This window comes from Piliocolobus tephrosceles, chromosome 14 (assembly GCF_002776525.5).
Source record: "Piliocolobus tephrosceles isolate RC106 chromosome 14, ASM277652v3, whole genome shotgun sequence".
In the NCBI taxonomy this organism is placed as follows: Eukaryota; Metazoa; Chordata; class Mammalia; order Primates; family Cercopithecidae; genus Piliocolobus; species Piliocolobus tephrosceles.
The window spans coordinates 65,740,886-65,763,020 of NC_045447.1; the positions used below are offsets into that span (position 1 = coordinate 65,740,886).

Consider the following 22,135-nt stretch of genomic DNA (forward strand, 5'->3'; position numbering starts at 1 on the left):
CTGGTTTTCATTTCCAGATTCCTATTTCACCAACATTTTCTTTGCACTACATACCTTGCTGTAAAATGCAGGTTTCTTGGTTTCCAAGGGGGAAAAAAAAATGTATATTACATAGTATAGCTGAAATCCAAAATGTCTCCCAGATGGAAAAGACAGAACATTCATCTCCTCCTTTCCTACTGGATCTGGCTGGGTTTTGGAAAGGACTTTATTATTTTCATGTGGCAAACTGCATTGGCAAATTGTTCCTCAAAGTACGCAGTGGTGTGTTCATCTAATATTATAAGATATGGGCAGCATTTATGAAAGATTATAAATCTTACAACTCTCTTCAGAAACTTAAAATACAGCTGGAAATGTTTTGCTTCCAACAAATATGCAATCTTCATAAAATTCGAAAAGAAATGTTTTGAATAAATAATGTTTTAGTTTATTTCTCTCTAGTGCGAGAGCTATTTCTTTTAGTCAAAATCATGCCATAAAACTCTTCCCTCCTCTACATTAGCACCCTTGCCTCTGTATATACATTATGCCGGTGCATTTAATATATATTTTTAAGTCTGCCAGATTGCTGTGCCTTGTTTTTAAAGATAGAAAACTGGATTTGTTCCCAGGGACTCTTTCCTTAACTCGACCAGTTTAAAAACTAAGCAAGGATTGAGTCAGTTAATTAATTTAAATAAGATTACAAATCAAAAACATATTATGTAATCTTGATTTAATTACCACATTTTATTTACTTAATTGAAAACACACTGTAGAAAGTCAGCAATCTTGACAATGACCAGTACGGTGTTTTTGCATTCTATAGATTAAAGCCTTCAAAAGCAAGAACTGTAGGTGATCCTGATTATGACGTTTGGTTCACTCAATCCCTAGATCGGTAGAAAGTCATTGAACTTAATCTTAGGATGGGGCAGAAAGGTCAGATACGATTATCCTAGCTTCCCATTGTTGGGGGGGTGGGTTGGTGCTACTTAATGAAGTACCACAGCGCTCCGGTCAGAGATGTTGGCAGATTTAATGCTTTTTGTGCAGGGGTTTCATATTTGCAGGAGTTTCATTAGTAGTCCCCTGTGGTAGAATGGTTTGATTTGATTTTTTTTTTTTTTTTGATGTGCGATTTTTGATGTATGATTTTTTTTCCACCTTAAATTTCAGTGGCCTATGTTTTTCAGTTAATTCCCTGTGGACAAATTTGAGTCTTGAGCCTTAACAAATCCTTATTTTAATCCTTGGGATATGATGCTTTGAACCTAATCTGCTTGTTAAGCCAAAAAGTGGCTCTTTAAAAGAAAGCTTAATGATAAAACAAGTGGAATGTTCAGGAACGAAATATCTACTCTCTTGTTCTGTAGTTTTCTTTGGTTAATGAAATTATTTTATCGTGAAGATCTTAAATGTAGCAACATCTTTTTAAACTATGCGTTTTGCTAAATCAAACATATATTTTAAAACCAATGTTAACCAACAGAAAGAGGGATCTGAAGATATAGGCCTTCAAATGTAAAATAGTAAATGGTTTAAAATATGCAGGAAACTGCATCTCCCAAATGTTATTTTGGTTCTGCCAAAATATTCAGAGAGGTCTAATTTCTCTTATTGCTCAGAACTGGGTTTAGGAGGAGTACAGATTCACTTAAAAAAAAAAAAAAAAAAACAAGGTCAGGGATTCCATTAACAAAGCGATAAAGTTCTTCCCATGTACAGCTTGTTAACCAAGTTTTGCAGTGAAGTGGACTCCAAATAACTTAATGTCCTGTTGAAAAGAGACAGAGAGACAGAAGCAGAGAGGGAGACAGGGAGATAAAGGAAGACACAGGCACACACTCTCTCTCTCTCTCACACACACACATGCACAGAGAGAGAGAGAGAGAGAGAGAGAAACCATTTCCCAAATATTTACATGCTTACGAGAGGCAAGGAAAACACTCAGTTTTCCTGTGTTCTTTCGTTGTCTTATTTTAATACACATCTAATAGAAAATAAAATAATGTAAAACTATAATTTTGTGTCACCCAAAGCAATGAAGCAATCTTCCATTAAAACTGAAGCTGCCTAGTGTTTTAACTGTGCCAGAAAAAAAAAGCCAAATTATGTAATAAGAGTTGTGATTATGGAAAGCTAATGTGCTATAAATCTCAAAGAATCAGTCATGGGAGACAGTAAACTGCAAAGGGTATGGTAGAAAACTTTGGGCAGAGAGAGGGGAAGAGAGAAGGTTTGACCCAAGGAGAATAGTTTGCTCTCCATCACCCTTAATAATACAGATGTTTTTGTTTTACTTTTTTATTCCCCTACTATAAAATACATGCATTTGTATTCCTTCCCTCAAGCTTTTGTTTCTTACCTGTTACATCTTGTTTCTGGCATGCTATATACTTAATTGTAAAAATATACTGTTTTATTATATTATCAATTAATAATGTTTTAGAGAGAAAGAAAGAGACTGTTCTAAGCCTTAAAAAAATCTCATGGTATTCTTTCACTGACAATGGGCTATTTCTTCACCTGCTTAAGGCAAAGGACTATGACAAAGGGGCCCTTTATCACATGATGACTACCTTTAGTTCTAGCAAGAGGCTGTCTGTAGGTTAATAGGTTACAGTGTGGGTTTCATTTACTCCTCTGATATCCCTTGATATAAAAGCTATATTGTTATGGAATCATAGAATTTTAGAGCCACAGGGGACCTGAAAACTCACCTTGTACAGCTCCTTCTTTGCACCAAAATCATTATAAATTAAAATTATGCTTCTCCAGTTATCTTTTTCTGTTGATCCTCAAGCTATGGTGTCAGAGAATAAAAAGAGTTCCTAAAAGAAATTTCATCTAGGAGTAGAAAGTTTATGTATAAAGGTCATTAAAACTTTCTTGGCCCAGTGCTTGCAAAGTAGGGACCTGGACCTTCACCAAATGTTTCTTCTCTTTATAGGAGATGGACAAAAAATAATTTCTGACTCAAAATAGTACGTCTTAGCCACCCTATCTTTTTCCAAATATTTCTTCAGGAAGTTGGGAAGTAGGACTGAGCCTTACATTAGACTGGGAGACTTAGCCCTGGGAATTGTGTGTCTGTTTCCCTGGCTTGCCACAAGAAATTTATCTGTTTGACTTCTAATGTATGATTTTACACAGAGCGGTATGCTTTGTCTTTCTTTTTTGTGCACTTTCATAGTTTATAGACTGATGGTTTTCTGTTCATTTGACTCAACCAAATGTGCCAGGCCTTATCCCAAAGATTAGGGCTATATAAGGCTAAATAGGGCAGTAGACCTCGTGTCATATTGTTGAAGTTCTAAAGGGGATGACCTCACCATTGGGGACTTCGGGGAGAAAAAAGGGGGAACATTATGCACAGACTTGGAGACATCAAATGAAGGAGACACACAAGGAACCAAAAGGCTACAGTATGACCCAGGTGCTGATGGAGGCCAGATCAAGGTGCCACGAATGGCATACTAGTTTCAGAATAAATGTAAAGGTTTTAACAGATGTTTAGCTTGATCAGTTTTGGGTCTTATAAAGATCATCTTGGTAAAAGAGTGAACTATGTCTTAGAAAGGTGGGAAATCAGGTCATTTTTTCATGGCATTGTTCCTAAGGTCACCTTCTTTTGATATCTTTTATGATATGCCTTTGCCTACCCTTCCTAGGAAGAATCATCTGTCCCCTCTTGATTTGTGTATTTTTTAATTTGTATATTTCTGTCTCTTCAGGCAGCCTCTGAACTTCTACATGGCATAGAGTGTGTATTCTTTTTTAAAAACAATATTTAAAGATCATTATTGTAAATTAAATATAAATTTAATAAGCATTATGGAGCACTTACTGTGTTCCAAACATTACCGAGTGTTTGGAATACATGAGCCGATCTTGGCTCACTGCAACCTGCAGCTCCCAGGTTCAAGCGATTCTCATGTTCAACCTCTCAAGTAGCTGGGATTACAGGTGTGTGCCACCACACCCAGCTACTTTTTGTATTTTTTGGTAGAGACAGGGTTTCACCATGTTGACCAGGCTAGTGTTGAACTCCTGACCTCAAACAATCTGCCTGCCTCGGCCTCCAAAAGTGCTGGGATTTACAGGCATGAGCATAAATCTTAATTGATTTACATTTGAATGATGCTTACATTAATGACCTACAAAAAAATCTTTGACAGTTTTGATGATTTATCTACCTTAGATAGTTGCAGTGTATCTACTCCAGAAAGTTAGTGCTCAGTAAGAAATACTTTACAGGCTATTATTTATTTATTGTCATATATATTTAACACACATCTTATAGAGCTTCCACCAGATTGTCCAGAAAACATTAGAATTTCCTTTGCTTAATGGAGACAATCCAAACTAAATTTGATTTATAGAATTGGCCTCTCTTTTAGACATCAATTAGTGTATAAAGTTCAGTGATGCTAATGATTACTTCCAACTTAGATATAGAAAGTAGCTAAAGGCTTAATAAAAAGATTCTTGAATGTATTGGTGAATAGTGGGAAGGGTGAGGGAAGTTAGGGGAAGATAAGTTTTCCAGAAACAGTTAAACTACTGAAAAGTCATTTGGCTGTGCATTATTTTAGGATTGCATCGTAACAATTCAAGAAGTATTGTGTCTGAATAGGCTGCCCATATAGAGAACAGAAGTTTTTTTTTTTTTTTTTATTATACTTTTAAGTTCTAGGGTACATGTGCATAACGTGCAGGTTTGTTACATATGTATACATGTGCCATGTTGGTGTGCTGCACCCATCAACTCGTCAGCACCCATCAATTCATCATTTATATCAGGTATAACTCCCAATGCAATCCCTCCCCCCTCCCCCCCTCCCCATGATAGGCCCCGAGGTGTGATGCTCCCCTTCCCGAGTCCAAGTGATCTCATTGTTCAGTTCCCACCTATGAGTGAGAACATGCGGTGTTTGGTTTTCTGAGAACAGAAGTTTTAATAGTTGCTTTGTAACTTTGGACACACTGTTTGATCACTTACGTATCTAGGATCTTCGATAAAATTGGGTCATTAGAAAAAACTGCTCACTCCTCGGGTAAAGCTTATATATTGGAAGAGCCACGAGAGATTGACTGCTTTTACAAAAGGAGTGGACGAAAGGATTGAAAAGTTGGTAAGGGTCCTGCATGAATGTGGACCTTTTCTTGTACTTGGAGAATCTTTAACCTGGAGAGGAAGGAACTGATTAAGTTTAAAAGATAATAATTTAGAAGTAACTTCATTACCTTTTTTTTTTTTAGAAGAATAAACATATGTTTAATCCACATTTAAAGAATGGGGAACATGAAACTTTCATAAATATGTAATACAAAATGTATTTCAGTTCAACATTACGCCCAATCAAGTCAGAAAGAGACAACACAGAAATGTAGAAAATAGAGATTGAGATCAAGGAAGAGAAAATGAGAGGTGGAAGGGAATGAGGGAGGACTGGTTTTGGTTGGCTGCCTTCAAAAACTCCTCTCTTTTTCTCTACTGCATCAGAATCTTTCCAGACACTAAACTGGGCGTGGTGGCTCACACATGTAATCCCAGCACTTTGGGAGGCCAAGGTGGGCGGATCACTTCAGGCCAGGAGTTAGAGTCCAGCCTGGCCAACATGGTGAAACCCCGTCTCTACCAAAAAATACAAATATTACCTGGGTATGGTGGTGTGCGCTTGTAGTCCTAGCTGCTCGGGAAGCTGAAGCACAAGAATCACTCGAACCCAGGAGGTGGAGGCTTCAGTGAGCTGAGATAGTGTTACTGGACTCCAGCCTGGGTGACAGAGCAAGACTCTGTCTCAAAAATAAAAAAAAATATATATATATTTTTCCAGACACTAGACCCAGTATGCTGGGCAGCTCACAACTCTTAGCAGCCTTGTTCCTCAAAGACTTCAGCCTTTTGGAAGGTAATTTTCATCAACTGGCTGCTATCTACTGCCTTTTGAGCATGACAGCTCCTAAAAGCCTTGAAGCAGCAATGGGCTCCTCCCTTTCGGGGAGTGAGGGATGAAAGCATTTACACAGGACTTCTCAGGTGGACACATGCTTCTCCATGCTTAGTCGACTCACCAGTCATTTTTAGATGCTTGTGTTGGGATGGACAGAACTTAGTTATGTCCCTTTTCTCCCTTTCTTCCTAAAAGTTAGTTATCATTAAGCATAGAGCCACATTAAAGTGATTACTTTTTTTCATTTTAATATGTTTAAACCATTAAATATATTAATCATTTTTAATGTGGCTCTATGCTTAATATTAATAATGTCTTTTATTTACTGATAATATAGACTGTGTCTAACCCAATGCTTTTGGTACTTAATATGATGTAATCTTGCAATGATTTTACAAGGTAGATAATATTATTGCAGTTTTCAAGATCGAGACTCCAAGACACTTAAGAGTAAGTAATTTTGTACAAGATCATGCCGCTATTGAGGGACAGAGCCAGGCTTCACTATAACATATTAAGTACACAAACACACACACACACACACACACACACACACACACACACACACACAGAGAGAGAGAGAGAGGGAGAGAGGGAGAGAGGTGGGAGGTGTTGAGCAAAGTGATGGAAGTGGTTAAATAAAACCTTTGGGTATAGAGTAATTTGACCTAGGTGGTGAATTGGAAGGGGTTTAAATGTGGTCTGAATAATTCTTTCTCTGAAGTCAACCACAATAACAGTTCATTTTTGGTTTCTCTGCCAACCGCGACTCCCTGGTTACTTCCTTTTCCAGCAGTTGGAATTAAGTGACCAATATAAGGTGATATAAGAGTTAAGAGTAGATTATAGTGTTAGAATTTACAGTCTGAAAAGTAAATGCTCTGTCATTTGCTCGCTGAGAGGGCTCTCTCCTATGTTTCTGGGACACAGTATACCCTGTTTTATTTCATGAGAGGGCATGAGCTTTGGCATATGAAGGAAAGTCTGTCATTGTGTGCCAGTAAACACCAGATCGTTTTAGAAAGTGGAATTGCTACAAAAAGCAAATGTGTGCCTCAAATTTAGGGTCTACTTCAGCTTTCCCTCAAATGCTTGTGGGTTTTTTAGTAAGTATATTTTTTCAGTCGAAGAAGTTGGTCTGCAATTGTTGGAAATGAGAAGAAAAAATAATTTACAGCAGAAAAGAACAGAGTTTCTCTAGCTGGATACTTTCTTAAGAATGGAAGAGACTTTCATTCTTTTCTCTGCTGGACCCAAATTTTAGCAACAGATGATGGAAAAGAGTTTTGTGGCACCATTTTGAAGTTGCTGTAACTAAACATGCTAAGGCTCATGCAGAGAGTCTACAACTCCTGAAATGAGGCGACTGCTGCAACGAAGTGACAACTTTAACTATCTCAGGTTTCATCACAAGCGTGGCATTAGCGATGCTGAGGGATGCATGTCTAGACCTTCATAAGAGTGAGACAGCTTTGGAGGGAAAATAAAACATAGGGAGGCTCTGGTCAGTGGGTGTATTATACATAAGTAGGAATTCCTAAAAAGTGTTAGAATCACTTGAGAAATTAAACTGGAATGTAGTACCAATGCTGAGAGACATTTGTCAGAGGGACTCAAGGGAAAAATAGCTGATGCTATAGCAAAAAGTTATGATTTATCATTTTTATGTAGCTATCATACTCCAGGCCTGGAAAGTGGCCCATATTGTACCACTTTTTTATAGGAATGTAGAACGAAGAAGATTGATCTTCTAATTTATAAGTCACTGAATCTTGCCTTGATTTCAGAAAAGTAATAAGAGGACTTCATGGGAGATGGGATTTTTAGAGTATTCTCAGCTGTCTGACAGTCTTCAGGAGACTCAAGCCAGATGAAGAGTGGTCATTTCTAGTTTCTTTACTTTCATTTTGAGAAATCAGGAAACAATTGGAGGAAAATGTGGGAATCACTAAATATGCTTGCTAAGATTTCGTGAGATCTGTTCTAGAATAAAACCAAAAAGACAATTAAGGAAATGGGATGAAGGGGTAAAATTCTGATCTCAGCATTATATCTAAGCTAACAGGCATGAGGCAAAGGGCAGAAATAAATAACCAGGTTTTATATGAGGAGAAACTAACAGGATGTTCTTATATTTAATAGTAGAAGCAGCAGTTTCAGTATGTTAATCACTTACCTGAAAGGACAGAGTAACCCCGATAAAAAAACCAGCATATGATTTTCCTGCTTAACCAAATCACTTTCTTGGCTCAAGTATAATGGCAAGGTTTGGAGGAAGAGACTTGTCAGTATATGGCAGTATATGACAGAACTGTCATTTGTGCCCCACCTATCAAATTTTGTTGAAATTCATTATCAAGTTCAAAATTGCCTTTTCTAGGCAAGCAAAGAGGCTGCTGGAGCTGAGCCATCCATTCCTCTGGCGTTTACTGTAAGCCTAGTGCATTCACAGCCATGAACAGCACACTGAGGAAGACACAAAAGAAGTAGACAGAATCTCTGCCTCTGCTTAGGAATATGCAATTTAGTTGGGGAGACAAAACTTAAATGCTAGAACCAATAAAAGAAGATTACAAAGCAACTTGCAAGTAAGTGTATAATAATATGGGCAAATGACACAGATAAATGCAGAGGGGACAAGGAGGGAAGAGGAGTGAGCAAAACACAACAGTGTCAGATCAGTCCAGAAAGGCATGTTACCTAACAGTTGTATATCTTCCACGTTTCTTTCTGTACCATCAATGAGAAATAATATGGGGTAGGAAATTCAGATATACGACATTGATCTCTTCCTCCTTATCTGCAAAGTCTGTCCATCTGTCATGGTTGGAAATTAAATTGATCCAACCATTTGCTCTCCACAAAGCCATGTTGGTTTCTACCTAGTAATTTATGCTTTTCTTGGTGTTTGCAAATCGATTGCTATTATGGGATGTAGACAAATCTGGGCCTGGATCCAGTAGGTTGGGGGATTATTGGAGTGGGTATGTGTACTTGTGTGTGAAATCCTGGAAAAACGGACTCTCATTTCTGTGTATTTTACTCATTGAATAAAAACATACTTTCAGGCTTTTAAATGCATGTTTAATTACACTCAGATTGCATTTTTAAGAGAATATGTCTGCTTTATTTCATATTGCTACTGGCAGGTCTCACCTAACCTTCAAACCGTCTTCAGTGGCTTTGTAGCCAGATCTTTTGTTTCAAAAAAACCTTGCTCTAGCCCAAGAAAACTGTAGACCAATACTTGTCTTTTCCTTTTGACATAGAAAAATGTATATGCATTTATCTAGTTGGATGAGCAAAATGTTTCTATCAAAAGGCTTGGGAAAGTATATTTTATTTAAGCACTCACCTTCATTTTTATACCTTAAACATTTTTTTTCAAGTCCCTTGAGGATTGTGAAATTCTTTCAAAACAAATTAAAAAGAAAACATTTTCTGTGATTTCTTTACAGATTCTGGACAATCAGGAAGTCCAAGCCACAATGATCCTGCCAAGAATCCTCCAGGTAAATATGTGTTCCAGGACGTTTGCAATCTGACATTGTTGGAGAACAAAGGTACCACTGTATAGATAAACACCCCATAATTGGTCAGCTGCCTATTTTGTTCTGGCAGGCAGGTATGATCGGGACAAGATGTGATTGTGCTTAGGCCCTTTGCAGTGGCAAATGCTTTTATATTGGCGTCATCAGTATTTACCTAATCACCAATGTTTTAATTTTTGTTGGTGTTTCTTTGAAAATAAATATGCATATATTTTAGTTGTGTATCTTTTAGGTGCTAAAATAATTGCTGTTTGAAAAGCCAATGAATCTTTTAATCTTTCTTTTAAAACTCATAAGAAAATGTAAACATTTTCATACTGTAATTATAGTTTATCAACTCTCATTACTTTAAAAGGGGGTTGGGGGTGGGAGTGGTTGGTTATGTTTTCACTGAAGGATTTTTGCAAGACATTTTATTCCATAAGGTTTTTATTGGATCTCCAGAATCAGGAAATAATGAAAGCAGGAATTTTTTTTCTGTAGCGTAAGGTATCCCAAATACCCTCTTTGTTTTCAGAAGTTGTTCCAGATCTGAAAATGGGCTTTTATAACTTGGCTGTCTTCATATAGCTCTGAACATACAGCATTTTGCTTTTGATTTAGGAGCCGTGTTTTTTCTCGTGAGATAAAACTAGCACAAGGAGTTTTTCATTATTAAAAGAATGTGAATTATATTGGTGACTTTAGTAAAAGAGTGCTCTAAGAATAAACTAACAAAAACAAAACCAAACACAAAAACCCCGAACCAGCTACACATGCCCCCCATCTCCCCAAACAATCTCATCTATCTTTTCATTGAAAATAAACCAAAAAGTTCATACGAAGTAATAGGAAAAGTTTCCTCAGGTAGACTTAGTTTTTAGGTCCTGCATCGTTTGATCTTCCTTGAAGTTGTGCTTAGCTAATATGAGGCTGAAATACCAGAAGAACCCCAAAATTGCAAGAAAATATATCAGACCAATTTTGTCTTAACATGATTTTAGAAAGATACAGCAAGTAGATATAAAAGTAAAAATGCAAAATCAAAACAGACTGCATTTTTCTGAGTCCTGTCTATATTGTTTATTTTAGAAAAATTATCTTTTTCCAAATACTTATTAATTCTGTATTGTACGAAATCACATTGTTGACAAAAGTAGTATACACTTCAAAGATAAAAAGTCCTAATTAAACACAGGTTTAAAAATGTATGCTAAGTTGATTTGTCATTTTCTTCATAAATCATTTAAATATTACTATACATTGAGAGCAAAACATTAAAAATGAACAATTTAAAATGTAATTTCCAGTTAAATTTATTTTATTTTGCTGGGTGTGAATGGAGGATTGATATTATTTTAGTTATCTTTCCAAAAAGGCAATTTAGAATATAATAAATTTTGTCAAAACTTTTCTGAAGTTCAGAATATTTCATTAACTTATAGGGTCTTTTAACTTTAAAAATATTTTTTCTTGTTAAATTAACTGATATTTTCCATGTGTTGCATGGTAGACAAAATGAATTTTATCCGAACATTTTTTAAAAGTCTCCTTACTCATCTTACAAAGAATGAGGTGGGAGTAGAGGGGAACCTTTGGTGGAAAAAGAGTTGATAGCTATTATAATTTGGACTAAACAACGGATATGTTTTCTGCATTTGAAGGAAAGCTTGATTTGAAATTAATATAGTAGTTATTGTTTGAAGTGCATTTCTGAACATGTACAGAAGGAATTATACTCACCTAAAACCGTTCTCTACTTGAGCTGAATAAATAATCCTTGAATAGTTTCGTAACATCATTCGATTTTTCAATATTTGTCAAGAAGCTTGGTTAAAATTTCATTTTTGCTTCATTCAATGTAGTATCTCTTTATTTCTCTGTTTGCATGTAACATGGCAAACAGAAACAATCAAGGTAGAACATCTCTAATTTTGTTTTCCCTTTTAAATTTTCCTTGGAACTCAAACCTTTTTGAGACTATGTCCTGGACCTGGGATGCTACAGATAAATACATTTTATGATTAGTTGAAAATTGTATATATGTAAATCATACATCAATTCTAGTTTTTTAGAGCCAGAATGTAATAAAATACACATTATATCCAACTTGAATGGAATGTAATTAGAATTTTATTTGATTATCCAGAAAGTAAAATATTCATTTTAATTTGTTTTGTGTATTGTAATACTATGAACTCAACCATAAGGCTTATTAAGGAATTTTGTTTTGGACTTAACAATAGAGATTATTAAAGAATTTTTTATGAGCTTATGAGTTTGTTTTGTAATACTTTGAAATAAATTAAACCTAGAATATAAAATGTTTTCTAATTTTTAATGTGAACAACTAGAACTTATTACGTTTTTTGTTTTGTAGTCAATTGGTATAAATTATACTTTCTATTAAAAGCTTGTTTTATAAATATAAGCATATTTGGTGTTTTAGGACATAATTTATCTTTAGGAAGCTCTTTTTATCTCTGTATTCTGGCCTTGGCCAATATATGAAATCTCCAAAATTGAGATTCAGTATCTTGAGAAGGCATGATCCATTTATGAGAAAATTCAGTCTACCACCACAAGCAATGAAACAATCAAATCACTTTGCTGCTTGAATTGTTATACCAAATACAAGCTAAGCTTTTGAAAAAAGATCACCTTGAATGCCAACACTTTCTTTTCGCTGGTAGTTTTCCACTGGGAGATGTGCAACCCATGGAAATTGCTACCATCTATTCTTGTGTTTATTCCCCAACGACTTGGGAAGAGATGGCAAAAATTCAAGCCCTTTTGGAGGTATAGGCTCTTTGAAATCTGTTCCCCACTGTTGACTTGAAGGTGGAATGCCATCCTATCATCCTGTAAGTGCAGATACATATGCCTACCCACAAACTTAACACCTTCTCTGGCTTGGTTTTTCTCCAGCATCAGACTTGAATGTCTGACTTTGAGACTACTTCCTTGCTGACGTAGAACTTCTGAAGGGTGACCCTAAAGCTCTTCAAACTATAGTATGGACATCTACAGATAGGCCTTTAGTTCTTACCTTGAGTTTCTGTATTGGAATTAGTATTTAAGCACAAGCAACAAAGGCAACACATTTTCGGAAGAAGGAATATTTGATATTATTTTATAAAACATTTAAATAATTTTTTTGTCATTTGTCATTTTATAGAGCTTTTAAGTAGCCTTTATGGTATTTCTTTAAACTATTTGTGACTTAATATTTTGTTTGCATTCTTTGTTATATGGCAGGGATGGGCACCATAATCTTTTCATAGTGAAGGTTCTCTATAACTCAGATAGCACCTAGGGACATGGCATTGCAATTTTGGCTGAGACGCGCTAAGCACTTCATTTTTCTAGCGATATACATTTGCCTTGTTTATGATAGAGTCAGAAGTTACATATTTATATTAACTTTTTTTTTCTTTTAACAAGTTAATCCCTCCTGAGCAACAGAACTAAAAATGTCCTCTCTCGGCTATAGCAAACAACTCTTGTGGAACAAATGAGGGTAAACCATTAATTTTGGGATTTAGACGTGAATCTCTTTTTACCTTTAATAATTAAAAACTCCACTGCTACTTTTTGGAAATGTGTGATTGATTGGGTTGTAATCTTTGGAAATTAGCTTTGACTTGCTTTATTATTTTGTGTGTCTACATTCTTTGGACTATGATCTTTAAGATTTCCCAATCTCAATCACTTGCCTAATGCTAGAATGGGTAAAATCCAAGGAAAACATAGCAATTTGGAATTCAGATTTTTGCTTCTAAGTCAGTTCCAAACTAATGTCTTATTTTGGAGTTCAGGAAGGCTGTAGTTTTGTGGGGAATTCTAGGCTGGTGATGTGACAAAGACATGTTAAATCCTAGGGCAGTTTTTGCACGTTTTATGATATAAACTTTTGGGGCCCTTCTAGTAACATTAAGCAGAACTTTCTTACCTGGAATAACATGGACTTAACATGCTACTTTCCTCTTTGTAGGTTTTATAGGTGCTTGTGCTATTTTGTGTGTTGACTTATGCATGTAGTGTGGCAACACCTCTAGGAACCTGTAGGATTATATGTCGGGTGTACCTCAAGTAAGCCACCTTATATCCTCTCTGGAACAAGGATGACACTAAATAAATAATTGAGTAAATCAAAGAAGGATTATCTATTAATAATAGATATGTGCTTATCTTGCACTTAAGAAATTCTTTAAGTCATAAAAATTTTGAGATAGCTCTCTCTTCAATGTTATTTTATAGATACTGAAATCAAAACCAACAGAGGGTTGTCATAAAACTAATAGAAATGAACCAGGTAATTATTAGGAAAACTAGTTCAAAATCTGCAGTATTCATTGTCATCTGTTCATCTGTTGAGATCACTGGAGCCGATATTTGCTTGATTTTTCAAATCTTAGAATTTAGGACAAACTTAGTACGTTTTAATCTGTACATAAAGGGAGACAAATTTGCATAGGCCCTTGAGGACCTCATACCACATTTTATCTTCAAATGTAGTGTTTAAAGTCAAAGTCAAAGAAAAGAGAAATTTACTCTGGCTTTTTCAAATCATATTTCATTCACTGTTTTTTTTTTTTTTTTTTGAGATGGAGTCTCACTCTGTCGCCCAGGCTGGAGTGCAGTGATGCGATCTCGGCTCACTGCAACCTCTGCTTCCCGGGTTCAAGCATTTCTCCTGCCTCAGCCTCCTGAGTAGCTGGGATTACAGGCGCCTGCCACCGTGCCTGGCTAATTTTTCTATTTTTAGTAGAGATGGGGTTTTACCATGTTAGCCAGGCTGGTCTCGAACTCCTAACCTCGTGATCCACCTGCCTCAGCCTCCCAAAGTGCTGGGATTACAGGCATGAGCCACCACACCCGGCCTCATTCACTTCTTAATAAATTCTTGTCTGTTTCTTCTCATGTCCTCGTTTATTGTGTCCATTAGGATCAAGATATTTTTAATGAGGAAAAATGCACTATTTCATGATACTTAAAAGGTTATTTTAAACTTTGTCACTAGACAGTATGCATTCGACTATAAATAGGGTCTCTATTCATAAAAATATTTAGAGAAAGATGCTGAAAGAACTAGTTAACGGCAGGTAAGACCTGACATCGTAGGTAAAGCCTTTAAGTAATTTGAGAATGAGGTCTGTATGGGTCAGTGCTAAAATCAAAGGACTTTTTTTTTTTTTTTTAAACATATTCTGTTTTAGAAACATTTTTCTTCCTTATCCTCTAACTTGTTTGGAGACATCACATTCAATAAAGTTCTTAAATGTTCAAATTTAGAATAGGGTTCAGAAAAGGAAGAGAGGATGAGGGAAGTGTTTCTTTCACAAATCACTCTTAAAAAGCCAGAAGAACGCATAGCCCTCAGCTACATAATTTTACAGGGTACATTATGGGAACTTGTGTACAACCCACTCATGAAAGGTTGATCTACATAGCAGCTGGCACCATGCCCAGCCACCACAGTGCTTCTAGCCTGATTATTTGTAATACTTAATGTGAAAGAGAAAAAAAGCAGGCCAATTTAGGAATATCTTGTAAGGTCCTGAGAGAAGGAGATTTTTCCATGTCTCCCCAGTCACCTACTCTATGAGATAACAAATAACATTCATTGCTAATGATTGCTGAGTTAACAATTAAATACTACATTTGAGTCAGCTCAACATTAGAAGCAGAGACAGCCATTTGCCCTTGTGTAAAATACACACCATTTTACACCAAGAACCATGAACAATTCCGAAAGAGCTGGTTATAGGTAGATTTTTCAGCCAACAGATATTTATTGAGCATCTATTGTATGCATCACATTTGGCTAGATACTGGAGAAGATAAAAATGTGAGTTACACGTGAACCTTGCTTTTCCCAAATGTTTTTGTTCATAAAATATATAAAATAATATATACATAATTATATGAAATATATATTGAATATGTATTTATATTTAAGATAAAGACTAAGATAAAGACTAAATGTTAGTATTACAACGCAGGTGTTGTAGGAGTTCAAAGTTGTGAAACACTGTTTCCTGCCCTTGTAGGTGGCATGGTGGAGTGAAAAGAGCATGAACTTTGGAATTAAAATTTTTCCTTGAATGATTGTAAGGGTCATCAGGAGAGTGAGCAAGTCAGCCAACTGCTCTGTGCCGTCAATTGTGTTCATGCCAGTTGTGAGGATCAGATGGGGAAGCACACCTGACAGATAGCAGGTGCTTGATAAAAGTGAGGGGTTTCTTCATTCTACTTTCTCTTCCAGCTAGTTTGATCAAGAAGGCTTCCTGCAGAAAGTGTCATTTGATGTGTAACCAAATAGAAATGTGTTGAATTGTAATCCCAGCACTTTGGGAGCCTGAGGCAGGCAGATCACAAGGTCAGGAGTTTGAGAGCAGCCTGGCTAACATAGTGAAACCCCGTCTCTACTAAAAATACAAAAATTAGCCAAATGTAGTGGCACTTGCCTGTAGTCCCGGCTACTTGGGAGGCTGAGGCAGGAGAATCGCTTGAACCCAGGAGGCAGAGGTTGCAGTGGGCCAAGACCATACCATTGCACTCCAGCTTGGGTGACAGAGTGACACTGTCTCAAAAACAAACAAAAAAAAGTGTTGAATTTTTATACTGCTCTTCTCTAAAGGCTTAAGATGACATACCCAAGTTACAGAAGATGCATAAGAATAGAATGTTAGAGATTTTATAAAGAAGGCAAAAGAAACAGATGCTTTCAAGTCTCATGATGAAATAGAATTGTAATTTTTAGAAAGCAAATGTTGTTGTAAGCCTATTGGCATAAAAGGAAAGGTGGAGTGACTTTTGTTACATAAATCTCAGTATTGACATGAGAAAGGGTACAAATGTATCTTTAGAGATTACTTTTTTCCTACCAAGAATTTATTTTTTAGAAGCTTGTATTAACATTGTATAATTTTTTTTCCTCCTTTCCTTTCCATGGTGTTTCTACTTTATGAAGCCATCAACTTTCTGTGTCTATTGAAACGTCTGTGTCTGTCCTTTACTTTTCCTAGCCCTTTTACTCTGCCTCTTATGTCACTGATTCCTACCTATCAACTTATTTCTTATTTTAAGATATATATATATTTTGCTCCTCATTCAGACAAACCTCTTCAACCAAGTATCTCATCGCTGTCTTCTTCTTCATAACATGACACGAAGGATGTCAAAATCTCATCTTGATTTCCCGTGAAATTCCATCTTGATTTCTCCTGAGGTTTTCTCCCCACTGAAATGATTCTTATTAAATCCTTGACCAGTGGTTTCTTTCTGTTCTGTTCTTGCTTCCATATTCCTATTTATTGGATTTAGTTGACCATGCTGTGTTTAAAACTTTGCCAATGCTTCTGAAAACAGGACCTTTCCTGGTAATCCAGGAACCTTCCTATTTTAAAAAATTGCGTATGGTGATTTCTTCTGTCTTCTTAATCAGATTTTTGTCTTTAATTCTCTGTATTTTCAGTACCTTGTGATTTTTAAAATGTATTTACTTTTTCTCCTAGATGTATGCCTTTGAAATAGCTTTCTCTTCTAATGGTTTAGACCTAAGTGTCCAACTACTTTTCGGACGTGTTTCCCTAGATGTCTCATGGTTAACTCAAATGTAACATTTCCAAAATTAAATTTATTTTCTTTAACCAGACTTGGGTTTTTTGTTTTCTTTGTTTTTGCTTTTTCCCTTTTTAAGATATCCTGGAGTCACCAGAATCCTATCCAGACACCCTTGGTTAGAGTTGCTCCTGATTTCTTTCCCAGGAACCCTTCTTCTTCCTTATCCTCCAAATATTCATTCATATTCTGCTTAGAAAGGTCTCTTGAATATACTTTCACCTCTCAGTTACCATTACCCTTATTTGACCTCTGAATACTATTTCTTGCCTGAAATTGAAGACAAACCTTTAAAAAATGTGACTGCCTACTGGGCAAGAGATGTGTGCACACAGGTTTATATTTAAAGAAGCAATCATAGTGGAGTCAGAGATGTCTACCCCTTCCCAGGAAATATGATAAGATACGTGGAACAGTTTGGATATAAAAGATGATCAAGAGGCTATAGGGTGGATATAGTCCTAGGAGAGGAAAGAGCATTTCACATGGAAGAAGGGGAAAGGAAGGGAACTTAGTGTCTGATGTTGAGCACCATTTAAAGCCATGACATAGAATATAGGTTCTTAAGTAGTGAATCATCAGGGATTTTTCAGCAAGTCAGATTTGTATTTCATGAATTGTATTAATATATAGGTCAGAGAAAGAAAGAATGGGAGAAGAGTTAATTTCAACACAGTGCTCTCCTTTCACATTGCTGTCAGAGAAAGGACTCATTCATGGGATGCAGTTAGTTCAAATTTTCCTTAACTTTACAACGGTATTTTAAGGTCTTGTGTTATCTGAAATGGTGTCATAAGGTAACATAGAATCCAAGTAAAATTGTAATATATTGATGTAGGCATTTAATTAATACTTCACGTAGTTCCAGAAAACTTCCAAGAGGGCTTGCACATAAATAGGTTGTAATTTGCTAAATTTTAAAGGCTATTGTTATAACCTGTATTTTTCTTAGTTAAATGTCTAGGTTCCCCTTAAGGGAGGGTCAGAATCCTCATGTGAAAAGAGATCTCAGTCATAAATTCCTCTAGGTGAGATTGTGACTGTATCTGCTGCTCCGGGCAGTATTTTAGTGATTGCTTTTACCCAAGTATCTCATGTAACTCCCCTCTTCCCCCCGCCCTGATGGAGTCTCGCCTTGTTGCCCAGGCTGGAGTGCAGTGGCATGGTCACGGCTCATTGCAGCCTGCATCCTGGATTCAGACAGTCTTCCCACCTCAAACCTCTCAAGTAGCTGGGACAACAGGCATGTGTCACCATGCCCAGCTGATTTTTAAATTTTTTGTAGAGACAGAGCCTTGCTATGTTGCCTAGGTTGGTCTCCAGCTCCTGGGCTAAAGTGATCCTCCCACCTCAGCCTCCCAAAGTGTTCGAATTATAGGCATGAGCCAACCATGCTTGGCTTCATGTTCCTTTTACAGTGACCTCCTGCATCTAAAGTTTCCTCTCAATTTAAATTCTTTCCCTCTCCATATTTACAAGATCTGCTTTTGCCACATACAGCTACAATTTAATAATGCAAAGCATTTTCTGCCTCACAGATGGAAAGCTGGGATTGTTTTATATCACAAATATAGTGGACTTGCTCTAGGCTTGTTAAAATCACTGAACTTTGCAGAAGTTAAGCTTGCTGGACTAAACTGTCCAGGCTCTAAGGCAACTCCCACTTGCATATTTAAGCATCATGTTCAAAAAGAGCATGCAATTCTTTAGTAGTATATTGCAAACAGAATAAAATATTAAGTAGATATATATCTAACTACCTGAGTTTTAATCTTTTTCTACCTTATAGGATTAAAGGATGTGATTTAAATATCTTAGGCAAATCTCCTACTGAAATCTCAGTTTTTCTTTCCTTCTGTGTGACTATGAAAGCGTATCTAGGTAACAAATAATTTAAACAAGTACTTCTGTAGGTTAATTTGACTGTTGTTTGTTTGTTTGTTTGTTTGAGACAGAGTCTTGCTCTGTTGCCCAGGCCAGACTGCAGTGGCACTATCTCGGTTCACTCCAACTTTTGCCTCCCAGGTTCAAGCATTTCTCCTGCCTCAGCCTCCTGAGTAGCTGGGACTACAGGCATGGGCCATGTCCAGCTAAGTTTTGTATTTTTAGGAGAGATGGGGTTTCGCCGTGTTGGCCAGGCTGGTCTTGAACTACTGACCTTGTGTCATCTGCCCGCCCTGGCCTCCTCAAGTGCTGGGATTACAGGCGTGAACCACCACACCCAGCTGACTCTTATTAGCCTTTGCTTGATAATGTCATTGATCAAAGAAGGATTTAAGAAAGAATGGTCAGGTTTTGGTTTTCAAAGTTGTTACAAATCTTTTTGGGGTCTTTTGACTTACGTTCTGCTCTTTAGGGACGTTAGCCTCTTTCATTTTATTTTATATAATAAAACTAGGGCCAAACTCTTGTTTTTGCTGTGATATTTTCATTCCTGATTCCACTAGACACGTCTTCCCCTTGCCCAGTGCTCTATACCTTGCACGTATCTATGTTCCTGCGTATTCAGCAGGAAGAAGACAGGAAAACCACTTGACTTTCAGATTTGATCTTATCATTAAAGTCATCACTTCCACTTGTTAATGTCATGAAACAAACAGTGACATGATGAATGGTAAGATGTTGGCTCCATTGTGTACTTTGCAGCAATGTTTTCAATGCAATGGATTTTTCATTTTAAAATTTGGTACTTTGGACTGCTGTCATTTTCTGAACTGAAGTACTTTCTAAGCAGAGCAGTATTTTCTAAATAAGTAGGGTAGAACTAGAAGATGAGCATTTCTGTTGGGACGTGATAAAGTATTCTGCCATTTTATGCTTATGTCCAAATTGATACCCCAAAAATAGCCCACATGAATAATGTTACCTTATATAATGTTGACAGGTGAAGAAGGAAGCACCTGTGAGCTTTTGGGAGAAAGAATGTAGAAGGAACAGAGGAATGAATACAGAGGCTCAGGCCGCTGATGAGAGGGGCAAAATGTTTTATAAAGAAGATAATTGATGCTGGATCTTAATAACTCTTTAAAAACATTTACACTCTGCCTCTTTAGCTCACATACCTCATTGTAATCATTTCCTCATCTCTGTAGCTGATATCTTGCCTCATTTCTTAATCCCTCTGATATATCCATTGCAGGTCTGTGGTTATGTGCAAATCTGATTATTTCATTCACCTCCTTATATGCTTCCAAGGTCTCCACTCTAGGCTAAGCCTAGCTCGTTAGCATGACATACAATATAACCTTTCATGATTTGTCCATTGCACACATGAGCCATGCCTTTAGCGTTAGCCATGTGCTTCTTCTTTGTGTCTTTGCTCATGTTGTTTCTCTGCCTGGAATGCTTGTACTGCCTTGTCACCTCCTCAGTGAGACTTCTTCAGAGCCTCTCTGCAGTGCTGTTTTACAGTACTAGCATTTAGTGCTCTGTTTTATCTCTATTTTCATATCTACTCCCCTTAATGAGTTCTGAGCCCCTTTGGGTGAGTATTGCATTCTTCTTTTTTGTATACCTATCATCCAAGGCAATGCCTAGCTGTGGACAGTGTCCAAGATTTATGAAGCAGAGGCTTAGACCAGTAATAGACTAAATAAATAACCTGTTCTTGCAGTGCGTGGGATCATTCCCATACTCAACCTGACCTAGGCCTAGAAAAAGCAGATACTTCTGTGGAGATACTTACAGTGATCCTCTTATGCCCTGTAGGTAGACCACATCCTAGACATGATTATTTGTAAGATTTTTCTGAACTCCTCATCTTATGTAGCATACTGATGATGAATTTTGTAGAGAGGTATCTGACTGAGAATTGTAGCACTCCAATATAATTGCTGATTCAGAATAGTAGTCTCAGGTGGATAGAGTTTCTCTTCTCCCAGTTTGATAAACTATAGAGAAATCCTGGTTGCTGCTTTTGTGCTTTTGTTTACCAGGGAATATACTATAATGTAGTTAGAGTTCACTTGACCATGAATGAGGAACCTGGTAAGATAACTTTCTAGAAGCTGCAAAAAAATACCTGATTGTTGTAATTCATACCTTCAAAAATGTTCCTGATTACACTGAATGTTTCTGATTCACTTGTGATTCTTTTTGTGCTGTAGAAATAGCACTTTTTGAAAATTTGGAAACCATTCTTTATAGGTCACTTGCTAACTTTATTGAGGTATAATAGCATACAATAAATTGCATAGATGAGTTTTGACATGTTGCATTAGATGAGTTTTGACATGTGTGTTTGTTTGTTTTGTTTTGTTGAGACAGCATCTCACTCCGTTGCCCAGTCTGGATTGCAGTGGTGTGATCTTGGCTCACTGCAACCCCTGCTTCCTGGGTTTAAGCAATTCTTGTGCCTCAGCCTCCTGAGCAGCTGGCACTACAGGTGCATACTACCATGCTATGTATTTTTAGTAGACACAGGTTTCGCCATGTTGCCCAGGCTGGTCTCAAACTCCTGGACTCAAGTTATCCACCTGCCTCGGCCTTGTAGAGTGCTGGGATTACAGGCATGAGCCACCCCACCCAGCCAGTTTTGACGTATGCATATACTCATTAAATCAGCACCACACTCAAGGATGATGACCTTTCCACTAATCTCAAAAGTTTCCTCTGACTGCTTTGAAATTCATTCTTTCCTTTACCCTCATCTTCAGATGACTTATTGATCTGTTTTCTGTCACTTCCAATTAGTTTACATTACTGAGTATGTTTAAAAGGGGGGAAAATCCACACACACACACAACAATATGCCCTTGGTGAGAAAATACGGAGGAACAAGGGAAATGGGATATGATCAAGATCTGCAAGGACATATCTTTGAAAATAAAAAACTAGAAAAAAATTCCAGAGAAAACACTTTGATTACTCAGAAGACTTATATGAAAAGTGAACTTACAAAAGAATAGCTTCAATAAATATGGTATTATGTGAGATAAGGAAGAATATCAAGAAAAACTAAATTGCTTTCACAGCGTTAAAATTGCATCGGAGGAGTGAGAAACATTACTGACACTATGGAAATAAGCACTGATACAG

At 36.8% G+C, this 22,135-nt stretch overlaps 1 protein-coding gene across 29 annotated transcripts in view; it reads left to right on the forward strand.

Moving 5' to 3' along the window:
- Positions 1–22,135, forward strand: part of NFIB (nuclear factor I B) — a 444,635-nt gene that overhangs the window by 339,204 nt on the left and 83,296 nt on the right. For 27 of the 29 annotated variants that reach the window (XM_031933965.1, XM_031933966.1, XM_031933968.1 and 24 more), the window contains one exon: positions 9,401–9,454. The exons of 1 other annotated variant lie outside the window; for it this stretch is intronic. In XM_031933965.1, coding sequence (XP_031789825.1) covers positions 9,401–9,454 — 54 coding nt within the window. Of the gene's footprint in view, positions 1–8,386; positions 8,531–9,400; positions 9,455–22,135 lie in introns of those variants that run through there. One more of the 29 variants, XM_023213131.2, reaches the window with a different exon arrangement.